This window comes from Zootoca vivipara, chromosome 13 (assembly GCF_963506605.1).
Source record: "Zootoca vivipara chromosome 13, rZooViv1.1, whole genome shotgun sequence".
Taxonomy (NCBI): domain Eukaryota; kingdom Metazoa; phylum Chordata; class Lepidosauria; order Squamata; family Lacertidae; genus Zootoca; species Zootoca vivipara.
This window is the reverse complement of record NC_083288.1, coordinates 41,260,341-41,280,461: the sequence shown is the minus strand read 5'-3', so window position 1 is coordinate 41,280,461 and position 20,121 is coordinate 41,260,341. Positions and strand designations below refer to the sequence as shown.

Genomic DNA, 20,121 nt, shown 5'->3' with positions numbered 1-20,121 from the left:
ATGGTTTGGCCTGCTCCCTGCCACCTGCCCCATAGCAGCTGCTCGACCTCCTCGCTTTGCCCCTCCCTTGCCCAGCCAATGGGGCTCTCATGGCCACAAGCCCTTCAGCTTAAAATAAATAAAAAATGGCGGCCTTTCCTCTTGCCAGGCACCTGCATGGTCCGTGACGCCTCCGGCAGCTTGAACGACACCCTGGCGTCCGCCAACTTCACCAGCGGGGACTGCGTCGGCCGGGGCTGCGAATTCGGGTGGAATTTCACCGAGTGCACCGTGGCTGGGACCTGCGAATACGGCTTGGCCAATGACTACCAGGTAGGGGAAGCCGGTGTTCCTGCCTCCCCTCCCTCTGTGGGGCAGGACTGAGGCCTTGTAGCTGCATCTTGAGTTTACTGGGGTTCTCCTCCCCCTCCCGTAACACGGTTTTGTCGCCTTGCTTGTCTCTTAGACCATGAGCTTGGTGTCTGGGTTCAGCCCCCTCATCACAGCTGGGATCTTTGCCGCCACCCTCTCCTCAGCATTGGCTTGCCTTGTCTCTGCCCCCAAGGTCTTCCAGGTAATTTGGGGAAAGTGGGGTTTGTGTGTGTGTTTGTGTGTGTGTTATCCCCAAGCTCTACTTGGAGTTCAAGATGTTAAGAAGGCACTGCCCTGTCAACCTGTCTGCCCACACCTGCCCTGCCCGTCATTTTTGCTTATGACTACCCCAGGGGTGACCCTGGTTGTCAAGTTCCTTCTAAACCCCACAGAACTCAAATTACAGGCAACCCCCGCATTTACATGCTTTTCAATACCCAGGCAACTGCACCCACACATATTGCGCTGAACCTGGAAGTGACCTGCAAACCTCACCGAAAGGGGCAGGGGCACAAACAGGCTGTTTGCAGGCTTCCTTGGTGAGTTTCGCCAGCGCTTGTACTGCCTCGGAACCTAAACTCTACTTAAATGAGGGGGGGGGAGTTTGGCTGTAATTGACCCTGCCTGTCAGCTGTAGCAAAACCTATGGTTTCTTTGTTCTGTGAAATTTATATACTGCTTGGTTGTAAAGAATACAAAAACAGCTCAAAGCAATTTATGGAAAGATAAAACAAGAAAATCGGTAAGAATTTGCAGCAACGCTTTAAAATGTACAAAAGTTAAAATATTGAAACGGATCAAAGTTATCTCAACTTTCTAAAGGTCTGGGGAGGCTTGTCTCAACAAGAATGTTTTTAGCAGATGCTGAAAGGGGAGCCGTGGAGGTCCATGCTTAATCTCAATAGGCTTCGCTGCCTTCCATCCTGCATTGCAGGGGGTTGGACTAGATGGCCCTCAGAGTACCCTTCCAGTTTTACAGTTCTATGATAGCATGATCCTTCCGGTCTCAATGGGCACTACCCACTGCTGGCGGGAGTTTGAAATAACTGTGAAGATCTCTCCCATCGGACATCTCCCTCCTTTCTCACTTGTGCTCCTCTCCTCCCCCCCCCTCCAGTGCCTTTGCCAGGACAATCTCTACCCCCTCATTGGCTTCTTCGCAAAGGGATATGGAAAGAACAATGAGCCGCTGAGGGCCTACGCCCTGACCTTCCTCATAGCTGTTGCCTTCATCCTCATTGGTAAGCGAGACCACCTTTCCTCCCTTATTTATCAGATCCACAATTTCCAACCCCGAAAGCTATTATTTTGTCATTGACACAGTGAGCTTGAGAGCGGAGTGGAGATTCTAAGCCTGGTCTCCCAAGTCATTGTCCAATATTCTAACCAGGACACCACACTTGCATTTGGGGGTCAGGCCAAGGCATTCCAATTTTCCCAGGCTTTGGGTCATTCGTTGAGATCATAGGGTGGTATTCAACTATGTTGAGTTTTATGCAGAGTGGACCTCTTGAAATTAATGGACCTCACTCAGCCCACATGTCTTAATTTCAATAGGTCTGCACTAACTAAAACTTAGTTGCATAGTACCCAACTGTTGCATGCTTTCTGGCATGTCTCATGGTGTTCATTTTAGTAGGGTGGGGGTACAACAATCCTTTTTATAATTTTAGGGATTTTGTTCCATTGTTTTTCTTATATACTTGATTTTTTTTTCCTGATGGGGGCCACACTGCTTTTGTTGGTCACTTTGCGACTTTTTGTGTGTTTGGGGTTGAGGAATAAATAGGTGTAATAAATAAAATAATAATAAACAAACAAATAGCACAGGCATGAATGGTCTCCCTTGGGAGGTTGTGGACTCTCCTTCCTTGGGTTTTTTTTTAAGCAGAGGTTGGATGACCATCTGTCATGGGTGCTTTAGCTGAGATTCCTGCATTGCAGGGGGTTGGACTAGATGACCCTCAGGGTCCCTCACAATGCTATAATTCTGTGAAATTGAGGGCTAGCTGCTTGAGTAGAGCATACAAGAGCACCCCCATCCCACCCCATCCCATCCCCTGTTCTGTGCCAGAATACAGTGCCTCCTTGTTTACCTTTCCTTTCTTTGCCTCTGCAGCGGATCTGAACACCATCGCCCCCGTCATCTCCAATTTCTTCTTGTGCTCTTATGCCCTTATCAACTTCAGCTGCTTCCATGCCACCATCACCAACTCCCCAGGTAAGGTGGGTGGTGGGCAGGTGGGCCATGTGGGAGGTATAGAAATGGTGTAAGGGGGGGTATGAGGTGGGAAAGGGCAAATGAACGGGGAAATGCTGGGAAAGACGAATGAACGAACAGGCTGGGCAACTTGTGCCAGGCAGGAACGGGTTGGTCTGCATTGCGCTCACAGCGAGCTTTTGCCAGATGAGCCACTGCCAGGAAGGCTGGAATGAGAAGTAAAAGGGGCAGAGGAAGGTCCTGATTTGGGCCAAGGCACTCTCCTTTTGGCTGCATTGCCTCCCCTTCCCCTTTGCCACCTGAATCTTCCTGCTTAAACAGCTTGCTGCATTTCCTCCCTGTGCTCCCCCTTCCTCAGAGTGAGGAAAGCAAGCAGGAAAAGAGGTTTGTGTATGCAAGGGTGAGAGGAGTGGCGTGTGTGTGTGTGTAAAAGTGTGTAAGGTATGTGTGTTTTTAGCCTTAATAATAATAATTTTATTACAGTACTTATACCCTGCGCATCTGGCCGGGCCTCCCCAGCCATTTTGCAGGTTCCAACAGAATATGAAAAACACAATAAAACATCAAAACTTTCCCTAAACAGGGCTGCCTTCAGATGTCTTCTAAAAGTCAGATAGTTGTTTATTTCCTCGACATCTGGTGGGAGGGCGTTCCACAGGGCGGGCGCCGCTACCGAGAAGGCCCTCTGCCTGGTTCCCTGGTTCTTGCAGTGATATTTAGTCCCTGTCCACTTTTCCCAGAGTAATGTAACCATTAGCAAAGATCTCCTCTCCATATTCTCTTCTGTCTTCTCCATTTTATCCTCACAACAGCAACCCCTGTAAGGTAGGTTAGGGAGAGAGAGGGGGGGCAAATTTAACCCAGTGAACTTCATGGCTGAGTGGAAATTTGAGTGCCTTCTGAGTTCTGCACAAAATTCTGGACCCGCATGTCCAACCAGCAGACATTTGGAGGGTAATCGGTAGCCTCAAATACTTTTGAGGGGCCACGTGCATGTGTTTGTAGAGTTGTGCTAGGTCAATGATAGGATAAACCAGCGTGACATCTGGGCTCCCTCTCTGGGTGCAATACCTTTTGATCTCACCTGTGTTCCCCCATCATCACCATCCTCCAGGCTGGAGACCTTCTTTCCGCTACTTCAGCAAATGGACAGCCCTGTTTGGTGCCATCATCTCTGTGGTCATCATGTTCCTGCTGAATTGGTGGTCGGCCCTCATTGTCATCGGGATCATTGTCGTGAGCTTGGCCTACACCACCTACAAGAAACCAGGTGAGGGGAGCCTGGCGTTGGACCTGAGAAGCAAAGGGTGGGGTGGGGGTAGAACGCCCCAGATCTCCACACCTTCTTCCCAGCTTAGTTTAGAGAAAGAGCTGTGAGCTCCAGGGCCAAATGTCAAGGAGTCCTGGTCAAGGCTTATTTACGAATTCTTCATCATTGTGAGGAGTTCTGTTTCGGACTCTACCACGCTGCGGGTGCTATGCCTACCCTGCTTAAGGCAGCGTATGCCTCGCCAGTGCCAGCCACTGGAACCTTCTCAGCTGGAGGAGATTTTATTTCTTAATCCAATTCACAGAATCCCAAAGTATCATACCACGTTAAACTGTCATGACTCCCCCCCCCCCCCCGCCCCGGAATAGTTTCTTAAGGGTGCTAAGAGTTGGTAAGGGAGCTCTCTCAGAGCTACCATTCCCAGAGTAGTTTAATAATAATACCTTTATTGTCAATGTACAACCTGTGTACAATGAAATTAAATTTAACAATCAATCCCTCTTCCCTGGGAACTGTAGTTCTGTAGTTCTGTGAGAGAAAGATGGGGGCTTCCTAACAACTCTCAGCACCCTTGACAAACTACACTTCCCAGGATCCTTTGGCTTTGATGCAGCTGGGCCCCAATCCGCTGATGGCCAGGGCTTGAATAGCACCAACATGCAGCTCCTTTCAAGTAGTGTGCTGCCAAGGGCTGATGGGAATTGTAGTCTGAAACTTCTGGAGGGTTGGGAAGCCTGGGCAAGGAGGGCAAATAGCCTTACGCCAGGCAAGATCATCTCCCTGTGTCCTGAAGCAGATCCTTCAGTGGGGGATATTCCTAGGACAGGCATAGGCAACCTTGGCTCTCCAGATGTTTTTGAACTACAATTCCCATGATCCCTAGCTAATAGGGCCAGTGGTCAGGGATTATGGGAGTTGTAGTTCCAAAACATCTGGAGAGACAAAGTTGCCTATGCCTGCTCTAGGTCCTTCCAGTATCTGAATCCACCACAGAAGGTAAATATGGACTAAAGCTCTTCTTCATTTCTCTCCCTTGCCCACAGAAGTAAACTGGGGTTCCTCAGTGCAGGCTGGCACCTACAATATGGCCCTGTCAAATGCTGTGAACCTGAACGACGTAGAGGATCACGTCAAGAATTTTCGGTGAGGGAGCTACTTTAGTTTATCAAGTGAAGAACAGAAGGCCCGTGAGCCAGATTTCCTTGGTGCTGTTCCCCTTTCTGGGGTGGGGTGGGTCAAAGACTGGGGAGGCACAGCACAATCCCGTGCATCGTGTTTACGCGGAAGTAACTCAATGGAGCTTGCATTTTAGGATTAGAGCCTTCAGCGTAAACTCAGAGTTAAAAATGGTCACACCCACGCCATCCATTTAAAGCACGCTTATACAATTTTAAACAGCCATGGCTTCCCCCAGAGTAGCCTCCTCCTCAAGAGGTCAGGAGGGTGGCAACACGGCAACGGGCCTTCTCTGCAGTGGCTCCCCGTCTGTGGAATGCTCTCCCCAGGAAAGTTCGCCTGGCACTTTCATTATACACCTTTAGGCACCAGGCAAAAACCATTATACACCTTTAAACCAGGCCTTGGGTTGATCTGATTTACATTCTATGCCCTTTTAAAAAAATGGGGGGGGTGTTGAGGGCTATTGGGTTGTTGTTTTTGTTTTTATTATGTATTTTGTGGTTTTGTATATCTTGATTTTATTCTGTGAACCGCCCTGAGACCCCCAGGTATAGGGTGGTATATACATTCAATAATAAAATAAAATCCTGGGAACTGTAGTTTGCTAAGGTTACTCAGAGTTGTTAGGAGGCACCCCCCCTCACAGAACTACAAATCCCAGTAACCAACTAAGTGGTCCCTAGTTACAGCTCTTTCACCTTCCTAGGCCTCAGTGCCTGGTCCTCTCAGGCCCACCCAGCTTCCGCCCAGCCCTGGTGGACTTTGTCAACGCCTTCACCAAGAAAGTGAGCCTCATGATATGTGGGAACGTGGCTGAGGTGAGTTGACTTGCCCTAAGTAAGAGGGCCTTGTGGGGGTTGATGGAAAGGAAAGAGGCCAGGGAAATCTGACGAGCTGGGATGCTGCCATTTTTAACAGACTGTCAATCTTTTTATTGCACGGTCAGCTGGAAGACTCCTCATGCGTCGAAAACTACAACGAGCAACTCCAGTGGCTCAGCACACGCAATATCCGCTCTTTTTACAACTTCATCACAACAGGGGACCTGAGAGCTGGAGCCAGGAGCCTCATGCAGGTGGGTGTGGGTGTGTCTTGACCTAGAGGGGTCATTTTAACGTTGGGAGTGGGGCAACAAAGGCAGAGGGCAGGTCCACACCATAGATTTACAGCGCATCCAAAGTACAAGACTTCCTCCAGAGAATCCTGGTAACTGCAGTACAGTGGTACCTCGGGTTACAAACACTTTGGGTTACAGACTCCGCTAACCTGGAAGCAGTACCTCAGGTTAAGAACTTTGCCCCAGGATGAGAACGGAAATCACGCGCTGGCGGCAGCAAGAAGCCCCATTAGCTAAAGTGGTACCTCAGGTTAAGAACGGCTTCAGGTTAAGAACGGACCTCCGGAACGAATTAAGTTCGTAACCAGGGGTACCACTGTTAAAGGTGCTGGGAATTGTAGTTCTGGGAGGAGAAAATGACGGCTTCTTGGGGGGGGGGGAGCCGTTTGCTTAAAATGTGCATCAGATGTGCTTAAAGTGTATGGCACGATCTGTCCGGAGATTCCAAAAAGCATGAAGGGGTGGAGGACATTGATGTGCGTCGTTTGAGAGAGGAGCTCTCAATTCCCCTGTACGCATGTGGATGCTAGGGTGATCCCTCATGCAGCAAGAGGGGCCAGGGAGTTCACCTTCCAAGTCCTGCCCCTCATCTAAGATGGGTGAGAATGGAGCAAAAGCCCCAGGTCCAATCTGTGAATCAAACAAGGAACCTTAAGACCTGTGTGAGGCTTCCCCTGTGTGGTGAGCCACACAACTGCATGTTGCAACATCTGCTCCCGGCAATTTAGTGTCTGCAGACCCCTGGACCGGCCTTGCCCACCAAGACTGGTCCCTGGTTCCTCCTGGACCATAAGAAGGTTTTCTGCGTCTAGGGACGCAGGTGGCGCTGTGGGTTAAACCACAGGGCCTAAGGCTTGCTGATCAAAAGGTTGGCGGTTCGAATCCTTGTGATGGGGTGAGCTCCTGTTCCTCAGTCCCAGCTCCTGCCAACCTAGCAGTTCGAAAGCACCTCAAAGTGCAAGTAGATAAATAGGTACTGCTCCGGCAGGAAGGTAAATGGTGTTTCCGTGCGCTGCTCTGGTACGCCACATGTACAGCCAGTAAAGCGAGATGAGCGCCGCAACCCCAGAGTCGGTCACGGCTGGACCTAATGGTCAGGAGTCCCTTTACCTTTACCTCTGGACTGGCCTTGCCCACCAAGACTAGTCCCAGGGTCCTCCTGGACCATAAGAAGATTTCCTGCTCCAGTTATGTCTTCCTCAAGGAACAAGGTCTTCCTGAGACCTGTTGAGCCATCTGGCTTGGCCTCTGGTCCCGAATTCTGCCTCCTCTCTCAACCCTGGTCCTAGGGTTTTCCCTTTGTCTTCGCCTTCTCTCTGGTTCTGAATATTGGCCTCACTCCTGGTTCTTGGCTCACCTCGGAGATCAGCCCATGATGCCCTCTGAAAAGGATCTCAAGGAGGAAGAAGGGGCAGTTGCCAGGCATAAGGACATGAGCCCTGTTGGATTTCTGTCCTTTCTATGGCTACAAGTTAATGGCAGCCCCTGTGCTTCTCTCTCTCTAGGTCTCAGGTCTCGGGCGACTCAGACCCAACACCATGGGGCCATTCCATTGTCACGGGTGGGACACTTGGACCATGTTTTTTGGTATTCACACATGTGTAAGAATGTAAATATACATAAAAATTAACAACCAAAATTTGAACTATGTTCTTAATAAGATACTGAACATTTTACTAATTTTTTATTATTTTTATGGATATTTTTGACAATTTTATTAAATGTTAAAGTATTGTCACGGGTGGGACAAAAAAAGGACACGGAGCTTGAGATAAGTTTGATTTATGGAAAAACTCTGTGAGTTGGGAGGTGAATCAATTATAAACTCAGCATATCTGTTTAAATCAATGTTTATTGGTTACAACTATGCAATCAGAAATTTAGGTTAAGAAATTTAATGATACAAAATTAAGGAAAAAATGCTGTCACGGGTGGGACAATGAAATGTCACGGGTGGGACGCGTCTGGCATACACTTGATTTAACATACAATTAAGGTTGTTAAAAATGGAATAATTACAAAAAAACCTTTTGCTATTACTATACTTACTATCTACTATAGCCTACAAAGTATAATGTTGTATTTACTAAAATTAAAATCTATTTTAAAAATATTTTCTTCTAGTCCATCTCTGGGCCAATTAACCACTTTCAAACACATCTACATTTTCAGTAAATTCATAAAAAATGTTCCTTCTGACTCGTTTAACATTAGGTTGGGGTAAGATACTAAGAATATGTTCAAACTGCACATATGATATGTCTTTTTCATCAACTTGAAACAGCTTTCCAGAATTGTTAACTGCTCACATACACATCACCTTGACTTCTCCATCATCTTCAACATTACTTTGGCATATTGCAGCATATCTATATTTAGTAGGCCTGGTTCTTTGTCTTTTTGTAGTTGTTTCAAATTCAACTAAAACATATGTCCCAATAGTCACTCCATCAACAAACGGCTTCACTCCAACCACCGGCACATCTGTTTCATTTGTACAACTTGCTACACCATCTTGTTTTTCTGTGTCACTATCAGAATCTCTGTAAACATCAGAAACTTTTAACTTGAACAGTTCTGTGAAGACTACGTGGGTGGACTTTTGAAAAGAAGGTCCATAAACTAAACTTCTTTTGTCTTTAGCTTTAAAAAAATGGTTGGACTGCACGTTTGGAATCTTCCTCACCAAAGTCCAGCGCTCATCTAGCATCGCCATATTTGCACTGATATCAGTAGGTGTTAAAAGGACAAACTTCACTCTTGGTACTGCTTTTTCAGCACATTTAACAAAATCTGATGCTGAATTGATTACTACTCTCCTTTGTTTCACTGCATTCCAAACTGCTTGCTTAGTTAATCCACCAATCCCATCCACGGCACCCTTGCCGTGGGATGTAGCAAAAAAAAACCATTCCCCATCAACACCAAAGTCTTCAGGCATAAAACACAGATTGGACAGTGTGTACTTATTTTTGAACTGACCAGCACACCCATCAGAAAAGATTTTGACCTTTGTCAGTCTGTTAAATTCTTTCTTAAGTTCTTCAATTATGGCTTTTAGGCATGCATATACTGAGTATTTGTCGTGGGTTAAGTGATCCGAAACCACGGCAAAAGAACGTACTTTGCCTTGAGTCCAAGCGCAACCAGTAAATACTGTGATTTGGTTGTGGGTCCAGTGTGCACTTTGGATTTCATCTTGCGATGTTGCCAAATAGTTTTCAGCAAAATCCACTTGAAGAATCACCTCATCATCAGCTACTGTGTCCTTCATATTTTTGAAAGCTTTAGCTTGTAATCGCTTTACAAAGAAGTGCTTCTTAAATTTACTAAATTGATTTTGTAGCTCATTGACAGCTTCTTCTATGGTTCCTTTTGCTTCAAAAACCTTAGGCCGGCTAGAACAGTCATCTTTCCATTGCTTCCAGAAAATCTCAGACGACATGTTTAAGTCTTCATCAATTAGGGTGTGCAAATTAAGTACACACTTTTTGCATTCACCATTCATGCACTTTTCATTTTCCAAATCACAACAAGTAAGGCTCAAAAGATCAGAATGTGTGGAAGGAAAAAAAATGTCTTTCCTACTTATGGCTTCAATTAGGAAATTGAAATTAGCGTGGTATTTGCAAACGCAAACATTGTGTGGCATTTGAGAAGCTAAGTCAATATTTTTAGGCCTCAGTTCATAAAATTTTGATTTGCTGATTTCAACTGTTGGGTTATCAATCTTAAATAAGGCATAGGCCTCTTGGACTGTCATATTCATATGCCGCTTTTGGATTTTGATTCTTTTTCCACTTGTTGGATCTTTAATAGATTTGACATCCTTAATTCCTGGTGCCTGCCTGCTAATATCATCTGAATTATAAAACTCATGGACCTTTGCGATATTATCTTGTGAAATAATAGAACTTTTGGTGTTCTGTTTAGGGCTTTTATCAAATAGTGTTTTTGACGCTTGAGGTGAACTCTCATACACAAGCTTTCGTAACACGGCTATTCTTTTCCGTGGACTTAATGGCAACACTCTTTTAACTTTGGTAACAGCCTTTCCAAGAGATTGTGGGCATTTAAATGACCCAATCTCTGGAATAGTAGTGTCGCCAATTGGCCTAGATTCTTTTTCTTTTATCTTTTGTCTGTACTTTCTTTTGCGCTCAGTTTCTTTCCGTCTGTATTCCATAAGTGATTTTGCAGACAAATTCTTTACCAACTTCATCTTTTCTCGCCTCTTCTTATCTCTGACCCTCTCCTTTTCTTTGAAGCTTTCACATTTGTTTTTATCTTGTTTTAGTTTTTCACGCAGCTTTCTCATACGTTCTGCAGATGTAGTCTTTCCCATTTTGTGTATTGATTCAAAGGTTATATTATCTGTATTACTGTATGTATTCGCATTAGGGTAAAGTAACGGTAACTGCCTTTGTTCCAGAAGGAACAGCTACTATTGGTTCATTCAAGCAGCTGCATTTGGCTCCTTAGTCTTATTGGTTTCCACCAAAAGGCAGCTTTGTGATTGCTTGAGATTGTTCCCTCCAAAATGTATCTCTTTCTAGCTAGTTCCCCTCTCCTCAGTCCCCTCAGTCTTGTTTGCCAGAATAAAGAATTATTACATGAGGAATCTGTCTCCTGTCTGCAGAGAGCTGAAATCACTTGCTGAAATCACTAACTCAAGCTACAACAGTTAGCAACCTAATAAAACAAGCTGAAAACTGTCACGGGTGGGACAGAAAAAAATTATTAAAATTTCATGGTGTTTACATTAATTAACTGCATTTTTATTATTGATAGGTGTGTTATACTCTAATACATACTCCCACAATAAAACAAACATAACCTATAAATTAGTTTTATCACAAAATAAACTTTTGTACCTTTTGCTGTCACGGGTGGGACACTGAAACAGCATCCCATTCAATAATAAAAATAAAATAGAAATAACTTACCTATTTAAAAATTTTCAAGTCCAATGTGTAGACAAAGTTATTCACTTTAATAATATACCAACAATGACAACCACAATTTTTGTTTATCTTTAAAAAATAATGCCAACCTAAATGAACAAAATTAAGCTACACAATCAGAAAAGTGATACTGAAACTTCAAGCTCAAATTTCTCATGAAAAAAATAATTTCAAATTCTTTTTTCCTTTGGAATATTGAACTTTAATATGTTTAGTTAATGAAACTATAAGTAAAATAAGTATATTTTAAAAATAATTTTTTTCTTATCAGGCTCATTTTTCACGGAATGGCCCCATGGTCCTGGGCTACAAGCAGAATTGGCAGACCGACAGTCCGCAGAACCTGGAGAATTACGTGGGCATAATACAGTAAGGGCAAAGAGGCGGTGGGAAGGGGAAGCGGCGGAGGGTTTAGAAGACTGGGCTCAAACAGGTTTCAACAAGACGTACCCGGTGCTTAGAGGAATGTGAGTTTGCAAAGCCAGTGGGCTGTATGGCCCATACATTCCAGATGGCAAGACCTCTGCAAGATAATGTTTCCTCCCTTTTATAGCAGGGTTGGGGCTACTCTAGCCTTCTAGTTGTTTTGGGACTCAGTCCATCAGTTAGTCCCCGCACCCAGCCAGCATGGCCAATGGGGAAAGGTCACCTTGGCATGCCTGGAGGGAGTGTGTCGAAACCTCTGGCTATTGAGTGGCTGGAATGGAGGCACCTGCTTTTGCCTCTGGCCCTTGCCCCACCACTCATATCTGGCCCCTGGAAGGTTGCCCACAAGGCAGTGCGGTCCTCAGGATGAAAAGGCTTCTGCACTCCTGGTTTCAACCAATTCCAGCAGCAGTAAAGAGTCTTAGTCAGGTGCATACAAAATTCAAGTGCAAAATTCAAGTGCATACAACATTCAAGTGCATACAAAATGTCTGGCAACACTTTTCCTTGGCACAGAGGCCCTGCTTTCTCGAAAGGACTAACCAGGCGGAATACAACTTTGCACATGTTCAGAGGTGCTCTCTTCACGAGATAACCTCATTACGTAGGGAAAGACCACACTGACAGCCACATGCTGTTGAGGATTCCAGGTTCTGTCTGGACGGATGCTGCATGTTGATCTCCACGACTCTCTCTCTCTCCCACCCCCCCTTTCCCCGGTTGCAGCGACACTTTCGATTTCGGCGCTGGAGTGTGCCTGGTCCGGATGCGCGATGGGTTGGATGTGTCGCGGAAGGTGAAAGCGCAAGGTGGGTGTGTCCAGGAAAGGGGGCGGGGCCTGAAAATGCTGGAAGCTGTAAAGCCTCCGCTTAGTTCTGGAAGAAGAGGGTGCTTGAAAGAGGGAGCTGTGCTTGGTGGTAAAACGCTCAACGGCGTTTGTGGTTTCTTCGTTCTTCTCCAAGGCTAGCAGAAGCAAAATAGATTTGGCAAAACAGTAAATGCTATGCTTAAAGAGAGAAAGAGTGGATGAAATATCTTAATTTGCATCATTCGTTCTGGTGTTGTTTGCTTCTTAGAAAAAAACAAAACACAGCCCCCGACTAATCCTCTCTTCATCTCTCTCCCCAACAGTGAACATGGGCTTTGAAGACTCAGAAGGAGCGCTGGGCAAAGAGAAGCAGAAGTGTAAGTTGGACGCCTTGAGTGAGGCTGCTGTAAAAAGAAAGAATGTGGTTTAGTAGAATGAGCTAAAGGAACCTGAGTAGACAAAGCCCTCACTGGCTGGGATGCTGAATGAAAGTGTTCCAGGCCCAAAACTAAGGAGCTTCAAAAATGAGGACTAGAAGCTTAAAACATACTGTTTAATTGTAAATTTTAATTTAGGTTTCTGATATTTTTATGCTTTAGTGGGTTTTTGGTTTTTTTACTGTGTGTTTTAATCACGCAGCGCCTATTTGAATTGTGGATATCTTAATTATGGATGTTCATATGTTAACTATTGTGCAATTGACCTTTACGCTAGGAAACCACTAAGAAGCCAATTTTGGCACCAAGCCTTAGATTAGTTAATTAATTAATAATGTGGGAGTGCTAGAGGGGAATCGCTGCAACAGGCTGCCCCCATTCATTTACTCTTCTCTGCAGGTGACAGCTACAAAGTAGTCGGTGCTGACACACACCTGGAAACCTATTTCCAGGGCAACCAGAAGAAGAAAAACATTGACATCTATTGGCTCTTCGATGATGGCGGTACGTATGGTTCCTTCCCAGTTTAAGTTTGCACCTATTATTATTATTATTATTATCATCATCATCATTATCATCATCATCATCATTTCGATACCACCCTTCTTCCAAAGATCACAGGGTGGTTTACAATATTAAAAACACAAAAACACATAGCATACTGACAACCAAAGCAACAGCCTCCCCGCATAGTTTAAAAGGTCCTAGAACAATTGTTTAATTCAGGCATCCCCAAACTTCGGCCCTCCAGATGTTTTGGACTACAATTCCCATCATCCCTGACCACTGGTCCTGTTAGCTAGGGATCATGGGAGTTGTAGGCCAAAACATCTGGAGGGTCGCAGTTTGGGGATGCCTGGTTTAATTAATAATGTGCTGTACATCTGAGCCCACCCCAACCTTCCTAGCAATGTAATTCCCCCCTCACTGACCGTCTCCCAAGGAAAGCCCAAACGGTACAATGTGCTCCCTTTCTAGAGGAGCGGAGGCCTTGCACCCCATTTCCTTCTGTGGGCAGGGATTTGAGCAACAAGAAAAAGCTACAGGGGACACATGGCTGTTGCTTCTCTTCCTAAATTCGGAATCCATCTTTGTGGGTGGAGGGGCTGTGAGCAGAAAAGGGAGCGTTGCGTGGTCCGAGACTCAACAGGGTGGAGAGCACTGCCCTTGCAAGTTGGGCTCTACTAGCGGACTTCCATCTGGTTGGCCGCTGGGAGAAGAGGGTTTTGGACCAGATGGGCCTTTGGCCTGATTCCCTGGGGCTTCACTTACATCCTTATGACTTTCCGCCTCCTGCTTCCACAGGGCTCACCCTCCTCATTCCCTACCTCCTCACCCGCCGGAAGCGTTGGAATCATTGTAAAGTCCGGGTCTTCATCAATGGGCAGATCGCGAATGCTGAAGAGCACAGAGAAGAGTAAGAGGCTGGGATTGGGGGCTGGAATATTTAAAAAAACCAAATAAAAATGCTTGTGCTGTAAAGGAGGAGGAGCTGGTGAGCTTCTCAGAAGTTTAACGGGGCCTGCTCCAGAACCTCCGGCAAGGTCCACTGGAAGAAAGGTTGCCCTTGGGTGCCATATGGTCTCGGACACTACAAGGGCGTGAGCCATTAGTCATTGTTCTGCTTTTTGCCTGTGTTCTCCTTAATTCCAAGCTTTTATCCATTGGCTTTCTTCTCTTTTTAGACAATCGGGTTTTTGACGTATATTAATTAATTAATTAGAAACACACACACACACGTACATGGGCAAACACAGAAAGTGAAAGAAATCCATGCAGAAGAGAGAATTTGGACAGGTCCATCTTTTCACATCATCATGCCACAGGAGCAGCGAGAAGGGCTGCGCTTGCTGACATTCCTCCTTGTGCACATTTATTATGTGGTTTGTTTAAGGCACTTTACACACCACTTAAATTTACGCTGCATTTCTTGTATTTAAGACACTTAACATGCCGCTTAAATTTATGCTGCCTTTCCTGTGTTTAAAGTACAGACAAAAATGGGGCAATGAAACAATAAAAATTGCAGAGAAAGAGTGAGAGAGAGTAAAAGGGTAGGAACCATCGCAACCACAGTGAAACGTCTTCGTACCTTCTGGTCTCCTCGAGGTTGGTAGAGAAATACTTGTCCCCTTTTCCCCCATTCCCAATTTCTGTCTTTCTCATCCTGATTTGCAGGATCCAGCTTTTGTTGAACAAATTCCGCCTGGGATTCACCGAGGTCGTGGTGCTGCCTGAAATAATGTGGAGGCCGGAAGAAACAAGGTGAGTGCCCTGGGTCCGTCCCCCCTCGTTCTCTGCTCCCTGAGGTCTTGTCTTTGTCTCACAAATAATCCCTCTGCCCCAGCCTCAGACAGACACTCCTGTTCTAACTCAGCAGCCCTCAAAGCTAGTAGCTTTTTTTTGGGGGGGGAGGCTTTTTCTGCAACATGTCACTGATGCAATAATAGCAGTGGATTCATACCCATCCACACCGTTGGGAGAATGCTCTGGGCTATCAGCAGCCACACACACACACAGGATCTCCGAGCATAGCTCTGGAAAAGGCACCCCCTTCTTCTCCAGGGCGCTCCAGCGACATAAATCAACTTGATTTATGCACACTAGCCTTCTCTCTTGACACAACAAAAGAAAGAGGCATCGTAGTTCTAAACTACTATTTATTTACACTATATTACACAAGTGGCAGGGATGCAGGTGGTGCTGTGGGTTAAACCACAGAGCCTAGGGCTTGCTGATCAGAAGTTTAGCGGATCGAATCCCTGTGAAGGGGTGAGCTCCTGTTGCTCAGTCCCAGCTCCTGCCAACCTAGCCGTTCGAAAGCACGTCAAAGTGCAAGTAGATAAATAGGTACCACTACAGCGGGAAGGTAAACAGCGTTTCCGTGTGCTGCTCTGGTTCGCCAGAAGCGGCTTTGTCGTGCTGGCCACATGACCTGGAAGCTGTACGCCGGCTCCCTTGGCCAGTAAAGCGAGATGAGCGCTGCAACCCCAGAGTCGGTCACGGCTGGACCTAATGGTCAGGGGTCCCTTTACCTTTACATTTTATATTACACAGACACATGACACACTCTCTCTCATCCAGCTCCGAGAGAGAACAGGCAAAAGTGAAAGTACATCACATAATACATACAGATAGGGCTATATCCAGTTCATTTGCAGTATAAAAAAGGGTATGAACAGATTGGAAATGAAGCAAGATGTCTGCGTGGAAACCTCTGCAGGCACAAACAGTATTGAAAGTGGAATCATGTGTAACGGCCCCAACAATATAACAAGTACAAATCATTGTGAAAGTGCAATAAAAAAAGAGGCTTGCCTGGAGCGGCATTTAGTGCAAGTTCCTCTTGTTACAATTCTTGCTCACCAGTGGTCTAGCAAGGTTGCGTATTTTGTGAACGATGAGCGCTCCACAAAATGTGTGAGGCTGTTTTGAAATACACAGCTGTTACTCAAGTTGCCATTTTGAGCTTGGGATTTTCACCCAGGAGAGAAATAGGGCAGAGCAAGAGAATTAGTCAAGGCCCACATCTGCAGCCCTTAGCTTTGCAGTGAGAAAGAATCTTTTTCTTACTACTGTCCCTAGTGGGTTGGGACATTTCAGGGTCTTTATGACTTTTTGCCGTGTTTTTTTTTAAAAAAGTCTCACAGATTCCTCCCTTGACTTTCCCATGCCTCTTGACAGTACTGCTTTGACGAAACACTTCAAGCAAGCAAAGGCAGACTGGAAAACAGATGTCTAGACCATTTGTATATCTATATATATTTAAAGCTAACTTCTGTACATTCATACATTTTGAAAGCAACAGGTTTGGTGCCTCCTTGCTTCCCCCACTTGGGAGTCTGTGCAAAAAGCCTTGAGGTTCCACCGCCAAATTGTTCCATAGGCCTTGGTTGTTGTTTCCACTTAAGAATACAGTTCCTTCATGTGGTTTGGGCCCTTCCTCCCGTTTCTCCATTTTGCTCCGCTTGTCTTGACTTGTTCCTCTTCCCTCTCCCCCCCCCCCCCCACTTCCTATCATGGCAGTCGCAAAGAATTTGAGGACCTCATAGCTCCCTTCCGGCTCAATGAAGGCCAGAAAGGCCAGGAAACGGTGGAAGAGATGCAAAAGGGAGCGCCGTGGAAGGTCACGGACGAAGACCTCCAAGTCTACAAGAAAAAGGTGGATTTTTTGTGTGTGGATTCTCTCAGTGTTTGAGGGTCCTGGCGAGGGGGTGCCTTAATTCGGTTCATATTAAAAGTCAAACCTACCTAATCCGCGCTTCCTGAAACAATGTGCGAACCAAAACAAAGCCGTCCTTCGTAATCCGAAGTGGTGGGAGTCTTCTGGACGCCGGTAGCTTCCCATTCTGGTTCCAATAGGGCGAAAGAGTCTACTGGGGTTTAAAGGAGCATGAAAGGGGGAAGGGGTGACCAAAATTCACTTTTAACACGCCTCTCCTCCCCCTTTTCCAACGTGCCGTCTTCAGTCTGAACAGCACATGCGTCTGCACGAGATACTTCAAGACCACTCTAGGAATGCAGCCCTCATTGTCATGTGAGTCAGTTCCCTACTTTCTTCTTCTTCAAACATTGAGGTCCCTGAATGGGGTGGTTTTGCCCCCATTTGCCCCTGTCCCATGATTCTTCTGCACACACCCCATCGGGTTCCTTCTGATTTCTGACAGAAGATCCACACCAGGCGGTTGAGACGTAAGGTACAGCCTTCATAGCAATGGGGAACCTGTGGCTCTCTAGATTTTGTTGGACTACAACTCCCATTATACCTGACCATTGGTCATGCTGCCTGGGGCTGATGCGAGCTGCAGTCAATAACACCTGAAAGGCCACAGGTTCCCCATCCCTGCTCTAGGGCAGGGTTTGCCAAATTTTATATATATATTGTCACAGGACGTTTGTTGTGACTACTCTAGAGTAACGACTCTCCACATTCTTGCCTTTTAAGGTTTTATTAAGTGCAGTCTATATACAGTGATCCAGCTATACAGGGTACATCTTTCTAGTCCGAACCAGAACCCGGGAATGGCGCGCCCCGCGTTCTCTTCCAGCATAAGAGTCTGGGCACGCCAAATCGTCTTCCCCGCCTTCTCCTGCGTAATTCCAGAACCGGAGGAGGGAAGAAGGGCCTCCTTTCCCTGTTTTCCTTCTCCCCCTTTTCCTCCTCTCTCTCTTCCTCCCCTATGTGTAGCAGGGGCTCTCCTATGCTGCCAGAGCCCTGTCTCCTCCTTTCTCTTTCCTCACTCGACTCTTCCCCCTCCCCGCTGGCTTCGCTGCTGGTGGAGGAGCTGCTCCTCAGGATGGAAGGGGGCTGTCTGTACTCCCTGCCCCATATATATATATATATATATATATATATATATATATATATAGGCTACAACTCCCATCATCCCTAGCTAGCAGGACCAGTGGTCAGGAATGATGGGAATTGTAGTCCAAAAACAGCTGGAGAGCCAAGTTTGGGAAACCCTACTCTAGAGGCTTGTAGGCCTGGTGGCAAACTCTCTCAGGGTGACCCCAGGCTACCAGCTGCTGGTCCCCATTTTTCTGAAAGGTGGGTGAAACAACAGTCCCATTCCCCATGTTGTGGTGGTGGTGGTGAGGGCCACATATATTCCATTTCTGCTCATGAAGAAAATTTGGCACTGGATGCAAAAAATTCAGGAGCTAGTTCAAAAATAAAAGTATTGGCTTTCTGAATGCAAGTTCCTAGCGCACAAAACTGCCTTTATACTAAACATTGGGTCCATCTAGCTCAGCATAGTTCACACGGACCGGCAGCAGCTCTTTTTGAACAGGAAACGTTCTTAGCCCTACTTGCATATGAGAGGACCTGGGACCTGCTACATGCAAAGAGGATAATCTACCACTAAGTTATAGCTCTTCCCTGGAATAATTTGTTCCAGAGGAGGGGGACAAGCGTCAGTTTTTTTATAGCAGTAGCTCCTTTCTTTCCCTCAGTGCAGAACGTTGGCTGCCATAGGCCAAAAGAAGCCTGGGCCTGGTCTAAAGCAAACATTTTAAATGGATTTCTTACCCACAAACAGCCCACCCTCTCTCACATGCCTTCCCGTTTTATTTATTTATTCCACCTTTCTTCCAAGGAGGCATACCTAGGTAGTTCTCCTCTTCCTCCCCACTTTATCCTCACAACAACCCTGTGAGGTAGGGTGAGGCTGAGAGTGAGTGACTGGTCCAGGGGGGGGATTTGAACCCCGGTCTCCCGTGTCCTAGTTCAACGCTCTTAACATTCTCCCTACCCTCCCTCTGTTTTTCTAGGAGCCTCCCCGTGGTACGGAAAGGGGCCTGCCCAAGCGCCCTCTACATGGCCTGGCTCGAGATGGTCTCCAAGGGCCTCCACCCGCCGGTCGTCTTCATCCGAGGCAACCAGGAGGATGCTCTCACCTTCTACTGCCAGTAGGAGGCAGCGCTGTATCAGGGGAGTGCCATACGAGAGACTATTTGAAGCCTCAGTTGTGACACTGCAGCCTCACTGCTAACACAGACTCCAGAGACAGGCATATTTTGGCTCTGCCACCAGAAAAAAAATAAGCCAAGGGACTGCTTTCCATATCTCCAAAAAGCAGGGACGTGTTCGGAGGGGATTCTGCAACCAAGCGTTAAGTTTCCCCGTTTCCGTTTTCCAGGATTGTACCTGATGGACTAAGTACTGATTTCCTGGGGGTTCCGTGCTTCGAAGCCTGGGAGCATCTGTAAATATTAAATACGTTTTAAATATTGTTGGTTATTGACATCTGGGGCTCCTGCCCTGGGAATTGCTCTTGGCTTTTTCAAGCAAAACCGCCGAAATCACACCACCAAGGGAGCCACTGGAGAGTGCAGTGCCAGAACAGGTTTTAACACCAGGGACTAGAAGCTTGATGTTGATGTGGAAATCCCAGGTGGGGGAGAGAAGGTTCTGCGAATGTAGCAAAGTGGGAGAGAAAGGAGAGTTTAGCAGAGGAATTCTAGAAAGGAGTATTATTCCCATTTTAGAGAATGGCAAACTGAGATGTGGCAAACTAATGCCAATGACATTCTGATCCTCTCTACCTACACTGGAGTGTGGGGGACACAGGCCCTGGGGCCAAATGAGTCCCTCCAAGGCTCATCTTATGTTTATCTGGCCCTCTAGATTCTCCACAGACCTTCCCTGGCCACCACCACTCTGTGTTCCAAGGACACATCTGGTCAGACCTCACCTGGAGTACTGTGTCCAGTTCTGGGCACCACAGTTCAAGAAGGATACTGACAAGCTGGAACATGTCCAGAGGAGGGCAACCAAAATTGTCAAAGGCCTGCAAACGATGCCTTATGAGGAACGGCTTAGGGAGCTGGGTATGTTTAGCCT

The 20,121-nt window shown here is 46.3% G+C and overlaps 1 protein-coding gene across 1 annotated transcript in view; it reads left to right on the top strand.

Moving 5' to 3' along the window:
• Window positions 1-19,522, top strand: part of LOC118095256 (solute carrier family 12 member 3) — a 37,903-nt gene extending 18,381 nt beyond the window's left edge. The window contains exons 11-28 of the mRNA XM_035136352.2: window positions 149-312; window positions 446-553; window positions 1,469-1,592; window positions 2,471-2,572; window positions 3,687-3,842; window positions 4,886-4,985; window positions 5,728-5,839; window positions 5,968-6,096; window positions 7,644-7,680; window positions 11,402-11,471; window positions 12,255-12,337; window positions 12,660-12,713; window positions 13,173-13,277; window positions 14,079-14,190; window positions 14,952-15,038; window positions 16,800-16,935; window positions 17,243-17,310; window positions 19,050-19,522. Coding sequence (XP_034992243.2) covers window positions 149-312; window positions 446-553; window positions 1,469-1,592; window positions 2,471-2,572; window positions 3,687-3,842; window positions 4,886-4,985; window positions 5,728-5,839; window positions 5,968-6,096; window positions 7,644-7,680; window positions 11,402-11,471; window positions 12,255-12,337; window positions 12,660-12,713; window positions 13,173-13,277; window positions 14,079-14,190; window positions 14,952-15,038; window positions 16,800-16,935; window positions 17,243-17,310; window positions 19,050-19,191 — 1,889 coding nt within the window. The 3' untranslated portion in view covers window positions 19,192-19,522. The remainder of the gene's footprint in view (window positions 1-148; window positions 313-445; window positions 554-1,468; window positions 1,593-2,470; window positions 2,573-3,686; window positions 3,843-4,885; window positions 4,986-5,727; window positions 5,840-5,967; window positions 6,097-7,643; window positions 7,681-11,401; window positions 11,472-12,254; window positions 12,338-12,659; window positions 12,714-13,172; window positions 13,278-14,078; window positions 14,191-14,951; window positions 15,039-16,799; window positions 16,936-17,242; window positions 17,311-19,049) is intronic.
• Window positions 19,523-20,121: the final 599 nt, after the last annotated feature.